The 18,251-nt window shown below is 35.7% G+C and overlaps 1 protein-coding gene across 6 annotated transcripts in view; it reads left to right on the top strand.

The window, feature by feature from the left end:
- The window catches only part of SOX5 (SRY-box transcription factor 5), a 351,471-nt gene that overhangs the window by 244,149 nt on the left and 89,071 nt on the right, over positions 1 to 18,251 (top strand). For all 6 annotated transcript variants that reach the window (XM_047066167.1, XM_047066166.1, XM_047066168.1 and 3 more), the window contains exon 7: positions 2,979 to 3,064. In XM_047066167.1, coding sequence (XP_046922123.1) covers positions 2,979 to 3,064 — 86 coding nt within the window. The remainder of the gene's footprint in view (positions 1 to 2,978; positions 3,065 to 18,251) is intronic.

Below are 18,251 nucleotides of genomic sequence, written 5' to 3'. Positions count from 1 at the left end.
TAAACAGTCTAATGAAAGCTTATAGCTTTACATTCCAGATATATGCTGACCACTCTCAAATTTACATTTCTGATATAATTTTTTCCCCTAAAATACTGACGTGTTTACCAAGTGCCTCATTGAACATCTCTACTCAGATATCTAATAGTAATTTCAAACTTAAAGTGTCCAAAATAGAATTATTCATACCCCGTGGCCTCCCCCTTCCCCACCAGGCCCAACCTGGCAATCTTGCTTCTCATTTATGTTTGCAAACCAAACAAACAGTACTACTCTCCAATCTGGCTGTTCAGTGAAAACCACAAGAGTCATCCTTGAGTCCTCTCTTACTCTCATATGTAAACAATCATGAAGTTGTGTCTGTGTTGCCTCTTTTTATCCCTTGACTTTCTCCATCATTCTCCATCCCAACATAACCACCCTTGTACAGACCATTATTATGTGTTACAGAGAGTTCTGATCTTTTACTATTGATTATAGCTTCTAACCTCTAGCCCAGATGATTTTATTCAACCCATCTTTTTCTACATTCATGGTTTCCTTTAGCCTACAGAATGAAGATTAGATTCTTTTTTTTTATTTTTCAATGTATGAAATTTATTGTCAAATTGGTTTCCATACAACACCCAGTGCTCATCCCAAAAGGTGCCCTCCTCAATACCCATCACCCACCCTCCCCTCCCTCCCACCCTCCATCAACCCTCAGTTTGTTCTCAGTTTTTAGATTCTTTAATATTGTTTATAATGCTGTACATAATCTGGCCCCTGATTCCCTTTCCGGTCCCATTTATCTCTTTTTGTTTACCTGTGTTCTAAAGCAGTGCAGGGACTGGGCTATGATATGACACTCCCATTTGACTGTAAGTCTTCATTAAAATGGTTTTTCTTTCTGCAAGGCTCTTCTTTTTCTTCTTTGTTTGGCTAGCCTTCTCTTCATTCAGATTTCAGCTTAAACCTAACTTCTTCCTGGAGGCGATCTTTGATCTCTTAGACTAGGTTTAAGGCACCTATGGTGTAGTGCATATTGTTACATACTTCCCTATCTTAACAGTCAGTGTATTTTCTACTAATCATTGAATTATCTTTTTTCTTTTTCTCCCATTAAGCTATAAGTTCTGGGGAGACCAAGTCAGCAGATGTAGATTCAGGTATTTTGAAGCCTGAAAAATATAACTTTGGGGTCCTCTTTAAGAATATATGTAATTATGGGGGCACCTGGGTGGCTCAGTCAGTTAAGCATCCAACTTCAGCTCAGGCCATGATCTCACAGTTTGTGAGTTTCACCCCTGCATCTGGCTCTGTGCTGACAGCTCAGAGCCTGGGGCCTGCTTCAGATTCTGTGTGTGTGTCTCTCTCTGCACCTCCCCTGTTTGTGCTCTGTCTCTCAAAAGTAAATAAACATTAAAAAATATATATTTAATTATTTATTTATAATTATTATTTTAATTATATACACATAATTTAAAATACACACAGTCAAGTGAAAATGAGAGTTTTCATTTATAAAAGAAATCACAACAGGGGCGCCTGGGTGGCTCAGTTGGTTGGGCATCCGACTTTGGCTCAGGTCGCGGTCTCGCTGTCCGTGAGTTCGAGCCCCGCGTCGGGCTCTGGGCTGACTGCTCAGAGCCCAGAGCCTGTTTCAGATTCTGTGTCTCCCTCTCTCTCTGACCCTCCCCCGTTCATGCTCTGTCTCTCTCTGTCTCAAAAATAAATAAACGTTAAAAAAAAAAAAAAAAAAGAAATCACAACAAAGTAAAAACGCTGACAAATATGAAAGCATATGATACTGTAAACATGCTTCCAGAGGCCCTTCGCAGAATCCCAAAGCTTAAGCTTCATTAAATTCCCAGTAAACACACCTCTACAAGTCAGTCTTCTTTAAAAATCTATTTCTAGTGTTGAGAGCAGTGCTTGATATGTAGCAGATACTCAACAAATATTTTGGAATGGATATATTAACTTTATTTTCACAAATTAGATTACTAAAAATAGATTTTTTCTATATTAAAAAATTGTTCTTATAATTATTATTTTTTTATTTTTTGCTATGGTCGTATTTCAAATACCAATAATGTACATGCCTGTTAGCATGTCAGTGGGCTCTAAGCAGAAAGTCTATTGTACTTCTTGACCAAATGGAAAAAAAAATTGCATCAAAAATGTATACTCCAATCTTTTAGATTGTATGTATATATATTTGTGTGTGTCTCTATATCTTTATAGATCACATGTATTAAAACTTTAATGTTGAATTACTAAGATTTTGGTTTTTCAGATATCACCACAAACAAAAAAACCCTTCAGGGAGAGACCATCTATATTCTGTTTTCTTTATAATATATTTTATAAACATTTATCTCTGAGATAATAAGGATACCAATATTTTATATAAAACAATGCATAAAATGTTTTCTTTATTCTCAAATCATCCACAAGACACTACTTAAGAGGTTATTTGAATTAAGACAATAACATTGCATTCAAAAGGTAAGCTATTTGGCTTACATCTTTAGAGTTGAGTTTGTTAAAATGGAATTAAATTTAGTTAAGTTCCTCTTATGGTAACATTTTAAATTTGCTGAGGGTTGGTAGGCTCATGTCAAGACTGTTAGGGGTGTGTGTGTGTGTGTGTGTGTGTGTGTGTGTCTGTGTGTGTGTGTGTGTGTGTGTGTGTGTGTGTGTGTGTTATAAAGTGCAGCCTTCTGATCAATGCACACTTTTTCCTCCCATTTTCCTAAATACATCATGAAAAAAGGATGAGGTTTCCGCCTTAATTGCTTGTGCCTTTTATTCACATTCCTCTCTCAGCCAGAATTGTGAAAAGAGTGTTAGTAAAAGGCTGCACAATAGAGCTTTTCATTAGGCCCCAGCAAGGCACACAAAGGAAGGCTTTTGGAAAGAGTGAATGCAGGAGTTTAATTTGCAGGTGGAGAGTAGATAAAAGGTGCTGACACCTCTATTCTTCTCTTACTTAGGTGACCCTTACCCTGTTCAGCTGATCCCAACTACCATGGCAGCTGCCGCTGCAGCAGCACCAGGCTTAGGCCCGCTCCAACTGCAGGTAAGTCGGGAAACAATGCAGAGGAGACAAAGGTTAAGTAAACAGGCAAAACAGCTATTATCGTGTTAAAGCAAAATAGGGCTGAGTAGTGATACTTGTCTCACTCTTTTTTTGTTTTTGACTTCCCTTGCACTGATTCTCAACCAAAAGTTGAGTGGTTGACTCTTAATTTGTGGCCCTGTTTTCTGTACTAAAGAGAGCTTATTATACATTTTTATCGCCTGGTATGATTTAACAAAACGGTCTCAGGCTTTGCTTTGATTACTGTGTAACACAGTTTCATCACAGACTGGTCCTCATCAAGATAAAAAGAACAAAACTGTCAAAGACTTTCACACAGATACTTATGAATCAAGGCAACTTAACAGAAATTACATTTTAAAAAATGTTCAAGACACCCAATATTTTTGACTCTGTAGGTCTTTTTATTCTCCTGCTAATGCCAACTCAGTTGGGCAAGCAAAGAGAAATAAACCAAATAAGCGAGCGCCTAAATGAGCACAACTTTATCCAGGCATTCCAATTAAGACCTTTTTAGCCCTGAAGAATACATATTCCCATATATTCAAGAATGTCAGTGATAACTTTACCAGATGTCCAAGTGATTTTAGAAATTTTGTCTCCAGAGTTGAAAAGAATATCAATAATATTATATTAAAGATATCTTTCATTAACTATTTAAATCTTTGAATCAGCATCCCTCAAAATCTTCCCTAGCTTCTGTTGTTATTGACTTCATAGTTATGCAATTAATGAGGATAACAAACCATCTAATAATAGAATCAATCACCCCTGTGAGAATTGTGTATTTTCCTTTGCCTGAGAGACACAGTATATCTGTAAACCCAGATATATACCAGTTGTGCTTAATAAACTTAACTTGTATGCACAAAAATGCATTGTCATGATAGATGATCTTAACCTATAAGGAAGAATAGAGTTTTATATTGTAGCATTAAGAGACAAATATATCTGGCCAGCACTGGGGATTGTCAGAAGACCTGACGGGTTTCTGAAAAATCAGTTGAATCTCACAGGAAGAACACAGGAGGAGCTGAGACATACTGTGTTCTACAGAGGTTAATAACAGTCATTCCTAATCTACCTTTTCCACAAAAAGCTACAGTGTGAGTAAGTGTTTCTTTGAGCTGGAAGTATCTTGGGAAGTGTTAGAGCCAAGGAGACAATAAAAGTAGCATAACACTTGTTATCCTTTGAAATGGCATCCGGAAATAATGACAATATGGGAAAGTGGTTGTAATCAGTAAAACTTAAAAAGAGTAGTGAAATTAAAGGAAGAGGGAAGCATATCTGGAAATATATTTGAATGTAGAAATAGGAGTTTTGGAGATTTCTGATGTCCATTTTAAAAGTAAGTTAGACATTCTTGTCTCCTTTCACCCTTGGGTTAATGGTGAGAGGAAGCTGGGGCAAGTATGTTTCACTGTAGGATTCTAGTAGAAAGTAGCTTTGTTAGGCAACAATCCAAACTTCTCTTCCTACAGAGATGGTATTAAAATATTTGAAATTCTTTTATTTCCATCCTTATAATACATCAGATTCCCCTAAAATATCAAGATCTAAAAAAATCATTTTCAGAACGAGGAAAAGACACCACATGCATTTGCTCTTGCTTTCACTATAATTTAATCTATAAGTAGAATAAAGATCTTTTTTATATAAGTGACATTGTGCCCATTAACATATATGAGTTTTAGTTAGGATCTCAGTAAACCAATACTGTGGTATAACAGGAAAATTAATAATCCAAAACTCTTTTGTGGTAAGCCACTAGCTACTAGTAAAACACATATAGGAGGACCTGGGTAGCTCCGTTGGTTAAGCATCCGACTTTTGGTCAGGTCAGGATCTTGCTGTTCATGAGTTCAAGCCCCTCATCAGGCTCTGCACTGACAGTGTGGAGCCAGCTTGAGATTCTCTCATCTCCCTTTCTCTTCCCCTCCCCCACTTGTGCTTTCTCTCCCTTTTCTCTCTTCCTCTCTCAAAAATAAATGAGTAAAATTAAAAAAAATAAACACATACACATAAACACACATGCAAATTTTTTACTCATGATTTAAAAATGCTACTCAAATGCAAACACATTTCAAACTCATGACATTTGCTAACTCAGTAACCTGCTAACCAAATTATAACAAAAATGCTGATGAATTGGCACTTCTACAAATACTCTCTATGCATCACACTGCTGAAAGAAGTAGCCCGATTCATAAGGGCAGTTATCTATTTCAGACTGCATGTCAATTTCATCCCTCTTTACACAGATATATGTTAATTCAAGCCTCTCATTTTGAACATCTAGATCTAAGAAGGGCCCTATAGATGTATTCCTACTCATGATTGACTTTGCCTACCATTTGTGTTTTCTTTTGAAACAATCTTTGCCTGTCATTGTTCATACTTGGATGACATAGAGTAGAACCACAAATCCAGGATCTTCCTTAAAGAAAGGATGAAGAAGAGTACAGCTATTTTAAAAGATGAGCAAGAGGACGTGTTTTAAATGCAGCCACTTTTTATTACTTAAATATTATTTCATGTTCCTGGATAAAATAATGAAGTTCTAGCCATGTAATAAAATACACCTTATATTTTAAAATCACCTTACTATATACTTTAGGAGCAGTTGAAATAGTCTAAGCATTGTGATGTGTTTATTTTTTATAGAGAAAAAAGTGGCTTAATCTGGATTATGTAATTAACATGTTGTGCCAAGGGACTATTTTATTTATTTATTTTACAGTGAGATATCATTCTGTTTCTTCTGCCTTTAAAGTCTTTCCCGAGCCTCAGATCCATATAGACAACTACTTTTGACTGTCAAGAGGAAATATATAGGTGTTTACAGACAGTATAAGCTGAATACCAAATGTAACTTACCAGTTCTCTTTCTTGCCCCGAGACCTGCTCATTCTCTGGTCCTAGCAAATGGCTCCACTCCATCTTTGCTCAATCTGGAAACATGAGAGTTATCCTTGTCTCCTCTTCCTCTACATCTGTTCATTCATTGTCTATGCATTCCACCTAATAAATACAGCAAGGATCCATCCATTTTTTTTCCATCTTACCTATTATTACCCTTCTGGTAAGGCTCCCCTCATTTGTTGCCTAATTTACCACAATAGCTCCTGCACTGGTCTTCTGTCTTCATCTTACCCCCTCCAATGCTCTCTCTACTCGATCAGAATAATCTTTCTGATTTTAGAAAATCTGATCATGTCCTTCTCTTACTTGTTTTCAAGTTCTCTGGATCTTTACATGTGGTATTTCCTCTTCCTGGAACCCCATTACCCCACACCTTTACCAAGTCAACTCCTATTTCACTCAGATTGCAAGATAGAACATCACTTTCTAAAGAAATATTTCCTTGTCCCCAGGTCTAGATTAATGTAGCTCTTATGTGCTTCAAGAGCACACTGTATTTCCCCTCTCATAACACTTGTAGAAAAAGTTTAAATTCTACTTTCTGGCTTCTACCAGATGGCAAAATCTATGAAGACAGTGACTCATCATCATTTACATTAACCAAGTGTTTGAAATATTTTATGAACTCAGTATCTATTATATGAAAGGGTGAAAAATGAATCTTAACATCATAATAAGTTAGGTATCTATCTTGCTCAAAGAGCTACTCTGCTTTATGATATTGGAATTAAGCTGAATAGTAATGATTAGTTTTCAATATAAATTAATTTTCATCCTTTAAAAAACACAATAGCCAAATTACAAACACCAAAGGTGTCATTGGCTCATGGAAGAAAAAAAAACTAGTAGTTTGAATTCAGTAAGATATATATTGAAATTTTATAATAGAAAAAACTTATTCCCTTTTCATGAAATAACCTTAAGAGAACACTACATGCCTAGCACCATGGTTAGCACTACAGTATTTTCTTTACTTGTATTTAAAAAAATATTTTTATGACAGTTTCGCTCCATACTACCTTATTCAATCTGCTCCAACTACACTAAGGGCTTTGCTGTCCCTTGACATGCCAAGGCATGCTCCTAGCTTCCACCTTAGAGTTTTATATTAGCTGTCCCTCTACCTGAAATGCTCTTCCCTCTGCCTGGAAGGCTCATTTTCTCACCTCATTCAAGAATCTGCTCTAATGTCATCTCTCTAAGACACCTACCCTAACTAACCTGTTTCAATCACAAAATAACCCTGCCAGATATACAACATCTTCTATTTCCCTTATTCTTTTTTTTTTCCTATAGCACTTGTTATCTTCAAACATCCTATATAAGTTACGTATTATGTTCCTTATTTATTGTCTGTTCCAAATACTCCGTAAGCTTCACCAGAGCAGGGACTGTTATTTTTGTTATTGTTGTTCAATAATGTATCTCAAGTGCTCAGATTAATACCTAGCAAATAGCTGGTACTCAATATATATTTACGAAATGAAAGAAGCTATCATGAGTTAAGGGTAATAATCATTTTAATAATATAACAAGGCAGTATGTCATTAATTTCTGGAACAAATGTTATTAATTTAAAGACCTGGGAACTTTATATTTTTCAGCCCCTATTAGGAGATTCTCAGTATATGAGAAATCCCTAACTCTATCTCTCCTGCTCTTTCTTCCCTTTATCTCATCATAGCCATGGTCTGCCACAAAGAGAATGTGTTTTAGCATTTCCTGCAATTTATGTTATTCCTTTAAAGTAATTAGAATTTATACACACAAAAACAGACCAAACAACTTAACATTAGATTATTCTTGTATGGTTTGTCAATGTATGTACAGACATACATAAGAATATGAACTGTTGGAGGTACTTTGACTCAATATGGCGCACCTTGCCACACAAAACTAAAGTAAGTGATTTCCAGATAATAGAGAGTGTATTATCAAAATAGTAACTATCTAATTAACAATATCATATTCTGGGTTTACCCTTTTATGTTTCTCCCTCCCTTTCTTTCTCTCTCTTTTTTTTTTTCTTTCCTCTTCCTCTTCAAACTACCTGTATTTTTCTTTCAAGAGCCAATGATGCTTTTGGTATTTATCTTCCTGATATTGTCTCTTTTCGGGGGGGGGGGGTGGTTCATGTATGCAGAAAACTAATATAGCTTCATTTCAGTTTCAAAAAGTGAGGATAATTATTTAAGCCAAATAAAGTTACACTTTGAATCTTTTGGATGTTTGGACTGGTTAAAATCAGCTAAGCGAATCATCTATTTCTAATTAATAAAACCAAATAATGGCAACAGTGCATCTGACATTCATTCCTCATATTCATTGTCATTAATTTGCATTTTACTTAATGGACATCATGAATTTTTTAACAGTAATAGTTATAATGTAGTGTACTATTTCTATTTTTTAGCTAGGCTTCTATGATTTGAAATTAGAAGGCAATATTTATCCATTTATTTCTCACTTTATAAATACCGTATTTGTGTTGGCCAAAAGATGGTTGCCACCTGTTCTACCTATAGGAAGCCAAAAATGTTGACTCCAACCAATGATTAATAGTGATAAGCAAAGGAAAAAACATTGAGATTATCCTTGGATTGTCATATTTTACTCAAAATAAGCAAGTAGCATTCATTCAAGATTTTTTACTGAATTAGTGAAACTTTTTAATGAATTCAGTAGGATCATTTTTTAAATTCATAATGATATTTTTGGAATAAAGCCTCAAAATTACAAGTTGCCATAATTGAAATCTCATGGGCTATCATTCCAGTAACTGGTATCATCACTAACATGCATTCTCTGGGGTTGAGAAAATGAGAGGTGTCACGTGATCACGTTAGAGAATGAAACATACAAAATATCAACGGAAATCAGTCTTTTTTCATAGCTATCAAAGGTACATGCAAGTCCTAGTGGAAATGGCTTAAGCTTCTGTGTGACAGACAGTAACATCAAGGCAGACATGGATAAAAAACTGAAGTTCATCTTTTTATCAACCTCCTGCCAGTCTCCGAAGGAGGTCAATAATTATGACAGGACACAGATAAATGCTTCATATTTCCCACAGCACTGTAAGTGACTGAGCATGGCTTTATGTATCTGACCAAGAGAAACACCCAGAAAATCAATAAGGGAGAAATAACCATATGGAGAGGTCTGGATGTGAGGAATTTTACCTTCTTATTGAAAGAATTGCTTACAAGGATGGTTTTTCTCTTTACCTACCTACACACTGTACTATTCAGCGTAACTTTTAGGTCCTTGTCATGTTCATACAGGGTGAAAAATGCTCTACTGCTCCTCATTTCAGTTGCAACCCTGGTGCGCTGTTTGCTGTTGGACTTCTGTCTGCATGAGTGAGATTTCTTGCAGGTTAGAAGAGTGAATTCCCTCTTTGCGTCTCCCTTCGACCCTGAGCCTGCAGGGCAGACAGACAGAAGCACACATATGATTAATACAGCACAGCTGCAAGTGTGAGTCATTTGCATATGTATTAATAGAGGCAAAAAACCCAACAATTAAATTATATAGAGACATCCTGCATACTAAAGAACATATGCAAATAGGCCTGAAAAAGTGCAGCCAACATTTTCTCTGACTTTTCCAAGCCCATATGGGCTAGAGTCAGAACCCAGCAGTGTTCAAGAATCTCCTTTAAGGAAGAACCTGGTAGGAACTACTTTCATACTTATTACCACCCCTAGGGTTCCCGGGAGCTGTTTTGACATTTGGACAATGGAGACAGTACAAGCAGTGTCTTTTTCATGCTATTTCTGTATTTTCTTGTTTCCAGCAGCTTCATGGTGTGTCATTACATGCTAACAGAAACATCAGTACATGTGTGCTTTTCCATAGTACCCGTTTTTATCATAATAGCCAATCAAATAAATGCTAAAATTTACATTGTATTTGAAGTCCTATCATCGCCCTACACTAAAATAATACAACTATCGTCAGTGCCAGATTTTCTGGTCACAAGTCAGTCAATGCCCATTACTTGATGGCATTCTGTGTTCTCTTAATCAAAACATACGTAGGTTACTCTGACATGTTTTGTGGCTAATTACCATACATAAAAGGATTGTGAGGCTCAAGGCCAACAGTAAATTATCCTTTCCTAGGACTGGATAATTTAATACAATATCAATGTATTAAAATTTTAAAAAGTGTACAGCTTTTTCATTTCATTGAAAAAGCAGACACTACTCAATTTTCTAGTCGTGGCTATATCTATGTAAGAAAGAGCAACTAACATTCTTCAGATTCACAGATTGTATTTATATAAGAAATTTATTCTTCAACCTAATTGTCAATTGACCTTATATTATGAGTATTCTTTAATTATTCAAGGAAACTTTTATGAAGACAAATTCAACGTTAAGAGTAGTATTTCACATAATTGCCTTGATAGGACCGATAAGAATCTTGAACCTAAAGAACCCTGATGAAGACAGATGCCTCTTAAGAGGAGCAAATGCTGAGGTTTGTTGGTACCAGAAAACTGTTGAATAATATCCATTCTTTGCCATGGTGAAGTCTCAAATGGCGCAACTGGAACATGTAAATTGCATTACCTACAACTGGTAAACATAGGACAGAAGTCTTTGTAGTTAATATATGCAGAAAAATTTAGTCTCTTAGCAGGGGATAATTAGGAAACATAAAGACTAAAGGAAAAATTTTTATTATATTAAGGCATTGTCTTTGGATTAATATTTTAAAAGGCACTGTTGCCTAATGAGAGGCATTGTGACATAATGGTTGAAAGTGTGGTACCTGCAGCCATCCATGCCTTAAAGAACTATTATTCTGTTATTCACCAGCTCTGTGACTTTGGACAAGTTGCCTAACTTCTCCATGCCTTAATTTTTTGTCTGTATAATGTGGGCATAAATGATATCTTTTTGTGAGGATTAAATGAGGTAATATATATAAAGTGTGCAAAGCAACAAAAGTGTTAATTACAGTTTATCAAATATTATGTGCTAGGTAATAGTAAATGCTTGGTATTATTAGTTGTTTAATAACTGTTATTCACTGAAATTAAAACTATTTCTTTTTTTTAATGTGTGTTTATTTTGAGGGGAGGTGGACACAGAGAGAAGGGGAGAGAGAATCCCAAGCAGGCTCCACACTGTCAGGGCTCAATCCTGTGACTCTGGGATCATGAGCTGAGCCTAAATCAAGAGTCTGATGTTTAACCCACTGAGCCACCTAGGCACCCCTAAAACTATCGCTAAAAGGAAATCTCACAAATTAGGATTTGGCAGACTTATGTGCATTTACTTTGCAGGTCAGCAGGTAAAGCAAGTTAGTAAAATTGAGGCATATCATCCTATTTATGAGGAAATACTTATATTCCCCTGTGTGGTACAATTTTAAGACCCATCACAAGAATCTATGGGAAGCAATGAGTTTACTTATCCCACCAAAATATAAGAAGTTACTTGGAGCATAATGTTCTGTATTTTGCTATTACTCACTCTTTGTCTCAATATTTATATCTATAAAATAAGAATAATGCCTGCGGCACCTGGGTGGCTCAGTTGGTTAAGCGTCTGACTTCGGCTCAGGTCATGATCTTGTGGTTCTTGAGTTCAAGCCCTGCGTCAGGTTCTGTGCTGACAGCTCAGAACCTGGAGCTTGCTTCAGATTCTGTGTCTCCCTCTCTCTCTGCCCCTTCCTAACTCATGCTCTCTCTCTCTCTCTTTCTCTAAAAAATAAACATTAAAAAAGTTAGAAAAGAAAAAGAATGCCTCCTGTTGAGTCCTGTTTTTCCATGGGTGTAATGCAAATGGACTGTCTCGATGAGCTGCCCACGCTATTCTAAATAAATACCTTATACTATTTAAAATAAGTTATTTACATAGATGCCTTTAATGTAATATGCATTTTTAGATAAATAATATAAAAAAGATTTTCTGGTATCACCCTTCAAAAGTCATATCTCTTTTTTGAGGTATATTGATAGAATATTTACTCTTATTCTTATTCTAGAGTAAGAATACTCTTACTCTTATTCTACTCCTCTGTTGTCTATATATACATACTAAACTATTTCTCTTATAAATCTGAGAAAATTTATAAACTTTGTATGACTTTCTTTAAAGAAAAAATTCCTTTGGTTTCAAACTTGAATGTGGAAGCAAATTATTTTTATAAACCCCATAGTATCCTAAAAATTTTATTTACTCAGAAAATATTTATTCTTTGTAAGCTCTTCAGCTAAGCATGTTAAGGAATGCAAAGATGAGTCAACTAAGAATCCTTAATGGATTATCGAGAAGCCTGAAATTTAAAAGAATGAATGCAGTGTGAAAGTGGAGTAAAACTTGAAGAAAGTCATAAAACCTCCTTTCCTATCAAGTATATTCGAAATGGAAAGGACCTCAGAGACCATTCATTGAAAACCATTATTTGAAACTATTCACAGGAATCCAGGCAGCTCCAAGAACCCTAAACGATAACATTCACTTTTGTATGTTTTATAGATCTAGTTATACAGGCTAAGATTGTTTGAATGAAAGAATCTGCTGCTAAAACAAAATTTTAAAACCATTCTTTTAGTCCACATCCATAATTTTATTGATGATGCCATTTGGACTCTAAGTGGTGACCTGGCTAAATCCAATTATTAGCAGAAGTGTACCACCTGGGATCCTAGCAACTGAAAGCTAAATCTAGCTTGTTCCCATTTTACCATGGTATCCTTAAAAATAAACTCATATATTCGTATATATTATTTTAAGTAGTTTTTTTTTGTATAAAAGGGGGAGAAAAATGGCTGTTTTTGCTTTTAGACTATTAAATTAAGGATGAATAAGACAATGGGTAGGATTTGCATACCAGTAACAATGACAACCTTCTGAATTGCTTTCATTTTGCTGAGTTCAGTGATTGTGCTCTGTGAATTAATTCTTTTGTGAAAAGCTATTGAAAGATCAAGGAATTTAGAAAACAAAACAACAGAGAAGCATGCTGTTTCATATCTATTTGTTCATAGAAGGTTCAAAGTGGGATTGTTTATATCACAAGTCTTGTTGATATTTTATTTGCTTCTCAGAAGAAAGATAGTATTCAAAGATGATTATATAATCATGCAGATAAGATTTTGTAGTCATGAAAGAACTGTTCTGAGAGAGAGACCAAGGAGAAAAATCACATTACAATATTGAGCTGTGTGTGGTTGGCAAATGTCTTCAGGAGACTTGAAAATAGAGCCCTATTTGCTTCCTTCAGATGAAAAACTGAAGCCAGTCCCATATATTTCAAATTTGCTGTTTCCTGTGGAAGTTTCTCAATATTGTCCTGCCAAACTGAGGGCATGCAAAGAAAGGGGGGGAGGGTAGGAAATGAACCCTTAATAATTTCGTATTTCTTAATCCTGACCTTTACTTTAATGTCATACTCCTTTTCTTACCTAGCTACTGTTTGGATAAAGGAGGTAGACAGGAAGAAATGGAGGAATAGATTCAAAGTATGCTCGTGGATGATTTGCTACAATGAGCATTGGGCCAGCATAATTAATGCCTCCAACATGAACATTACAACAGCAGTCTCTTCCTTTTCCCATTATTAAAACTTCTTCAACATAGAATGGAAAAAAAAGTAATAGCGATAGTGAAAATTGCAATCACTTCCTTTTAGGAATGAGGCAGAACTATATAGCAAATGTTGTCCATCTATGGTAGTTGCTTTAAGATAAGTTTCCATTGGAATTTTATACTGTGCCCTACAACTCCAGCCACTTCAAGTACGTGCTCAAAATATTTTTCATATGACTAGTTTCCCTCTATCCCTCTAAATTAGCTCTTTAGTTGTAAAGGAATCTTAAGTTATTATAAACCATGCACCTAAAACATTTGATTAACATAGAAGTTATGCCAAGACACTTAACCAAACAATAAAAAAAAAAAAAAGCTAGGCCCTATGTGTCTTCATTTTTATTCCTTCTTCATTTGATTCATCTTTTATCTGGTTTATTTCCAGAGCAATTTTAAACTTAGATGTTTTAGTGTCACCTTAGACACAGGCTAGCATCAAATACATTATGAAACCATAAAGTATCCTGTCATAGATTCAATCTTTGCTTTGTAACTATTTAGTAGTATGCGGCATAGTAACTAGTTAGATGACTTGAATGGCTTTAGCTGTTTTTCCTCCTTTTTGTTAAACGTATTCCCCAAACTTGATTTAAATATTTTTAACTATTTAAATAAATCTAACAAATAAATAATATGCAAATGTTATATACTATATAATGAATTATGGGTTTTTGTTTTATGAGACACCTTGTTTGTGTGTCTGTGGTCAAGGTACTCAATACCTTAGTCTTAGTTTCTTCACATGTGAAATTTGCTAATATTCTTCCTGCATGGCAAAGCTAGTGTAAGGTTTAAATGAGATACTGAATACAAAATGTTTAGTATAGCATAAGCTGTCAGCCATCATTAGCTGCTGTCATCCTCATTATTATCTCCTAGGTTCAAGTACTTACCCTTGTCAGAAAAGAGCCTAACAAATTATTTTGTAATTTAAGTCAGAAAGTAATTGTCTAGGATATAGCAATTATGTCTTACAGTACAAGGAGTATGGTTATTGTAGAAATCCATCTTATTCAAGTACTTGATGCAAGCAGAATGTCTTTACGAAAATAAAATACATTTTTAAAATAATCTTTCTTGTACATGTAAGACTACAAGAAACCTATGTTTCAGTTCTTCCTAAAAATAAATAGAATCTATCTCTCTAATGTTTTCATTCCACGTGAGTTACTAGAGCTTTTATGGCATTGGCAATCATTTGGGAAAGGAACGAGCTTTTCCTTTTGAAGGGATGTGCTACTGGAAAGTTGTAGTGTTTGTTACAATGAAGGGAGTTTTACACATGGAGAGTTAGGGCATAAGAATAGTTAGGGCATAGTAAAGGCAGCCAAAGTAGCTTATCTAACCATCATTATCCCCCTAACGACCCAAATTGTTCAACAAATAAGGGTTCTAGTCTCGCCTGCCTTTGAAGTGATGTAGGAGTCTGGTCTTGAATCATTTAATCTGTTATGACTCAAGTTTTCTTATTTGTAAAATGCATATTACTGTCCTACCTCTAGCTGTCCTACCTATATATAATGGAGGAAGGAAAAAAATGAAGCAAAAAAAGGACTAGTGAAAGTAACCAGTAGCCCCAGAAATCCCCAGAAGGAGCCTTTGCACCTTACAAGTGGACTTCTCTGATTTATGGACACGTTTATTCATATGCTGTCAAGGAAAACATGAGACAAGGGTAATGAGGCAATTATTGATCTGAGACGTTCAAAAGAAATGCTTTACACACTTGAAAATAATCAAGCTAGCTCTGAAGATCCGATTAGGCAAGAAAGTTTTATTCCTATTAGGTAGCTCCATGGAATGAGAAGATAGATGAGCAGGTCAGACCAGGACTAGATTGCCCAATAGACAACCTAACAGCATACTTAAACACAAGAAAGGAAGAGCTATCTAGATATAAATAAATAACAATCTCACATAAAATAACTTCATGGCAGTAATCAAAATACTGTCATTTTTTAATTACAGTCACGGTGTTTGGACACTACCAACTTTTTTTGTCCTTAGGGCTGCTAAAGGTTTTAAAATAGGAACATCGGGGCGCCTGGGTGGCTCAGTCAGTTGGGCGGCCGACTTCGGCTCAGGTCATGATCTCGCGGTCCGTGAGTTCGAGCCCCGCATCGGGCTCTGTGCTGACCGCTCAGAGCCTGGAGCCTGTTTCAGATTCTGTGTCTCCCTCTCTCTCTGACCCTCCCCCATTCATGCTCTGTCTCTCTCTCTCTCTCTCAAAAATAAATAAACGTTAAAAATTTTTTTTAAAAAAATTAAAAAAAAAATAGGAACATAATTCTAAAAATCAACCTTTCTGGGGGGCCTGGGTGGTTCAGTCAAGTGAGCGTCCTACTCTTGATTTAAGCTCAGGTCATGATCTTCTGGTACATGGGATTGAACCCCACATCAGGCTCTCCACTGACAGTGCAGAGCCTGCTTGGGATGGTCTCTCTTTTTCTCTCTCTCTCTCTCAGAATAAATAAATAAATATTTTTTAGAAGTTAAAAATTGGCCTTTCTGTTCCTGTTTGTCGGAAATCTTTCTCTTTGTTTTTACTTTTGTGTCTCTTTTTTTTTTCCCTCTTCACTTAACTTTTCCTATGTTCTTAGCTGCCCTCCTGTGTTAATCCTTCTTTACCTCTTTCTTCCCCTCTTCTCTTTTCTTCAGGTCTTTTCTCTTCTCTTGTTTATCAAGATCTGAGGCTGTAACCACTTTTTTATTCTCCCACAACAGTGAAAAAGTGGGGAAATTATCTTTTTTGGATGTATTTGCTTGTTGACTAAATAATTACAGGAGTAATCCAGATATGAGCAGAGGAGTCAGAAATTGGAATTAGGAATATTCAAATGGCAAGGATGGAAACTATCAGAGGAAAGTATATCTGGGCCTTTTTTCTTTTGCTCTAAATAGAATTCATAACATTCTAAATGATCTCAGAAGATCCTAGCCTATTCATTTTCTCTATTAATAAAACCAAATATGTCAGTGATACAGGCTTCCGTTCAGACCAGAACACCAACAGTTGAAACAGTCCTGTTTTTACCTACTCTCCCATTAGAATTGGTATGTTTTCAAACTATGCTTCATAGATTGGGAAAGAAGCATGAGTTCTCTTGGAAAGGAAACATGTAGATGTGAAAGCTCTGCTCATTATTTTTATACTAAGAAAGTACAGCACAATTGGTTTCTTAGCATCAGTGGAAATGGAAAGAACTGCTTTTCACCTTGTTTAATAGTCTACTCTCAGTACTTTATACTCCTATTATCTCAAATGGTGGGTGGTAACCCCTGGCTAGCTGCTCTCCTGCACACTCAAACCATTTGTAATTCATTTTTATACCCATATGGAGATATTGGAGATACAGAAAGATCAGGACTGAATTTTATAATGTTTTCAAAAATCTTTGTAATCTACAGTGCTAGCAAATTGTCACTTTTCCTGTCTCTTTCTTGGGAAGGAAGGCCCAAGTGTTTCAGAATTATAAGTCAAAGTTGTTGAATAAGATTCTTTCCATTTTTACATGGTATCTTCAATTGTTTTTTAATTTCTAAAATGAACATCTAGTAAAATTGACTATTTTGGATGCACAATTCTATGAGTTTTCACCATCACTCCCACCACCACTACCATCACTACCATGTCAGGAAACAAGACAGCTTCATCACCCCCTCAAATTCCCTCATGTTTTTAGCCACCTGGGAAAGAAGTTATGTCATCGACTGCCCAAGGAGTTGAAACCTAACTGTGACAAGACAGTCAAAGCTAAGAGGAGCAAGCTATCTTCTAGTTCAGCAGGCATCCTTGTAAGCCCACTATTTTAATATGGCTTTCAGCTCTGTCTGCTCTCCTTAATTCCAGCATTTCTTTGTTCATGCTTTGTTCATTTGGATATTTATTTATTTATTTATTTATTTATTTATTTATTTTGAGATAAATAGAGAACATGAGCAAACAGGGGAAGGGCAGAGAGAGAGAGAGAATCCCGAGCAGCAGTCTCCACGCTGTTAGGGCAGAGTCCAATGCAGGGCTCAAACTCTTGAACCATGAGATCATGACCTGAGCCAGAGTCAAGAGTTGGATGCTTAACCAACTGAGCCACCCAGGCACCCTTATTTGGCTGTGTTTTTTTTTTTTACAGTACCTTCTCCACTGATTTTGTTGGACTTAAGTGTTTAATTTCTGCATTTAAATTTATTTTTTAAAATTTTGATTGTGATCCAAGCTTTGCTAATTTTTATTAAGCTTCCATAGATTTACTTTTTGTTATGGTAAAATATACATAAACATAAACTTTACCATTTTAACCATTTTTTAGCACAGAGTTCAGTGGCATGAAGTACATTCTTGATGTTGTAAAGCCATCACCACTTCCCATCTCCACTACTTTTTCATCATCTCAAATGGAAAGTTCATACCCATTAAACAATAACTCCTGATGTTTTCACCAGCACCGACCCCCAGCCAGTCTCTGGGAACCACCATTCTGCTTTCTGTCTCTATGAACTCTCTATTTGAAGTAACTCATGTAAGTGGAATCATACAATGTTTGGTCTTTTGTGTCTGGCTTATTCATTTAGTATAATGTTTCAAGGTTCACCCGTATTGCAGCATGTCAGAATTTCCTTCCTCCCTTTTTAAA

Source organism: Lynx rufus, unplaced genomic scaffold (genome assembly GCF_022079265.1).
Source record: "Lynx rufus isolate CCGP_SWC_20201006 ecotype Redwood Valley unplaced genomic scaffold, mLynRuf1.p SCAF_7, whole genome shotgun sequence".
In the NCBI taxonomy this organism is placed as follows: Eukaryota; Metazoa; Chordata; class Mammalia; order Carnivora; family Felidae; genus Lynx; species Lynx rufus.
The sequence above is the reverse complement of the archived record's forward strand: the minus strand, read 5'-3'. Positions and strand labels throughout refer to the sequence as shown.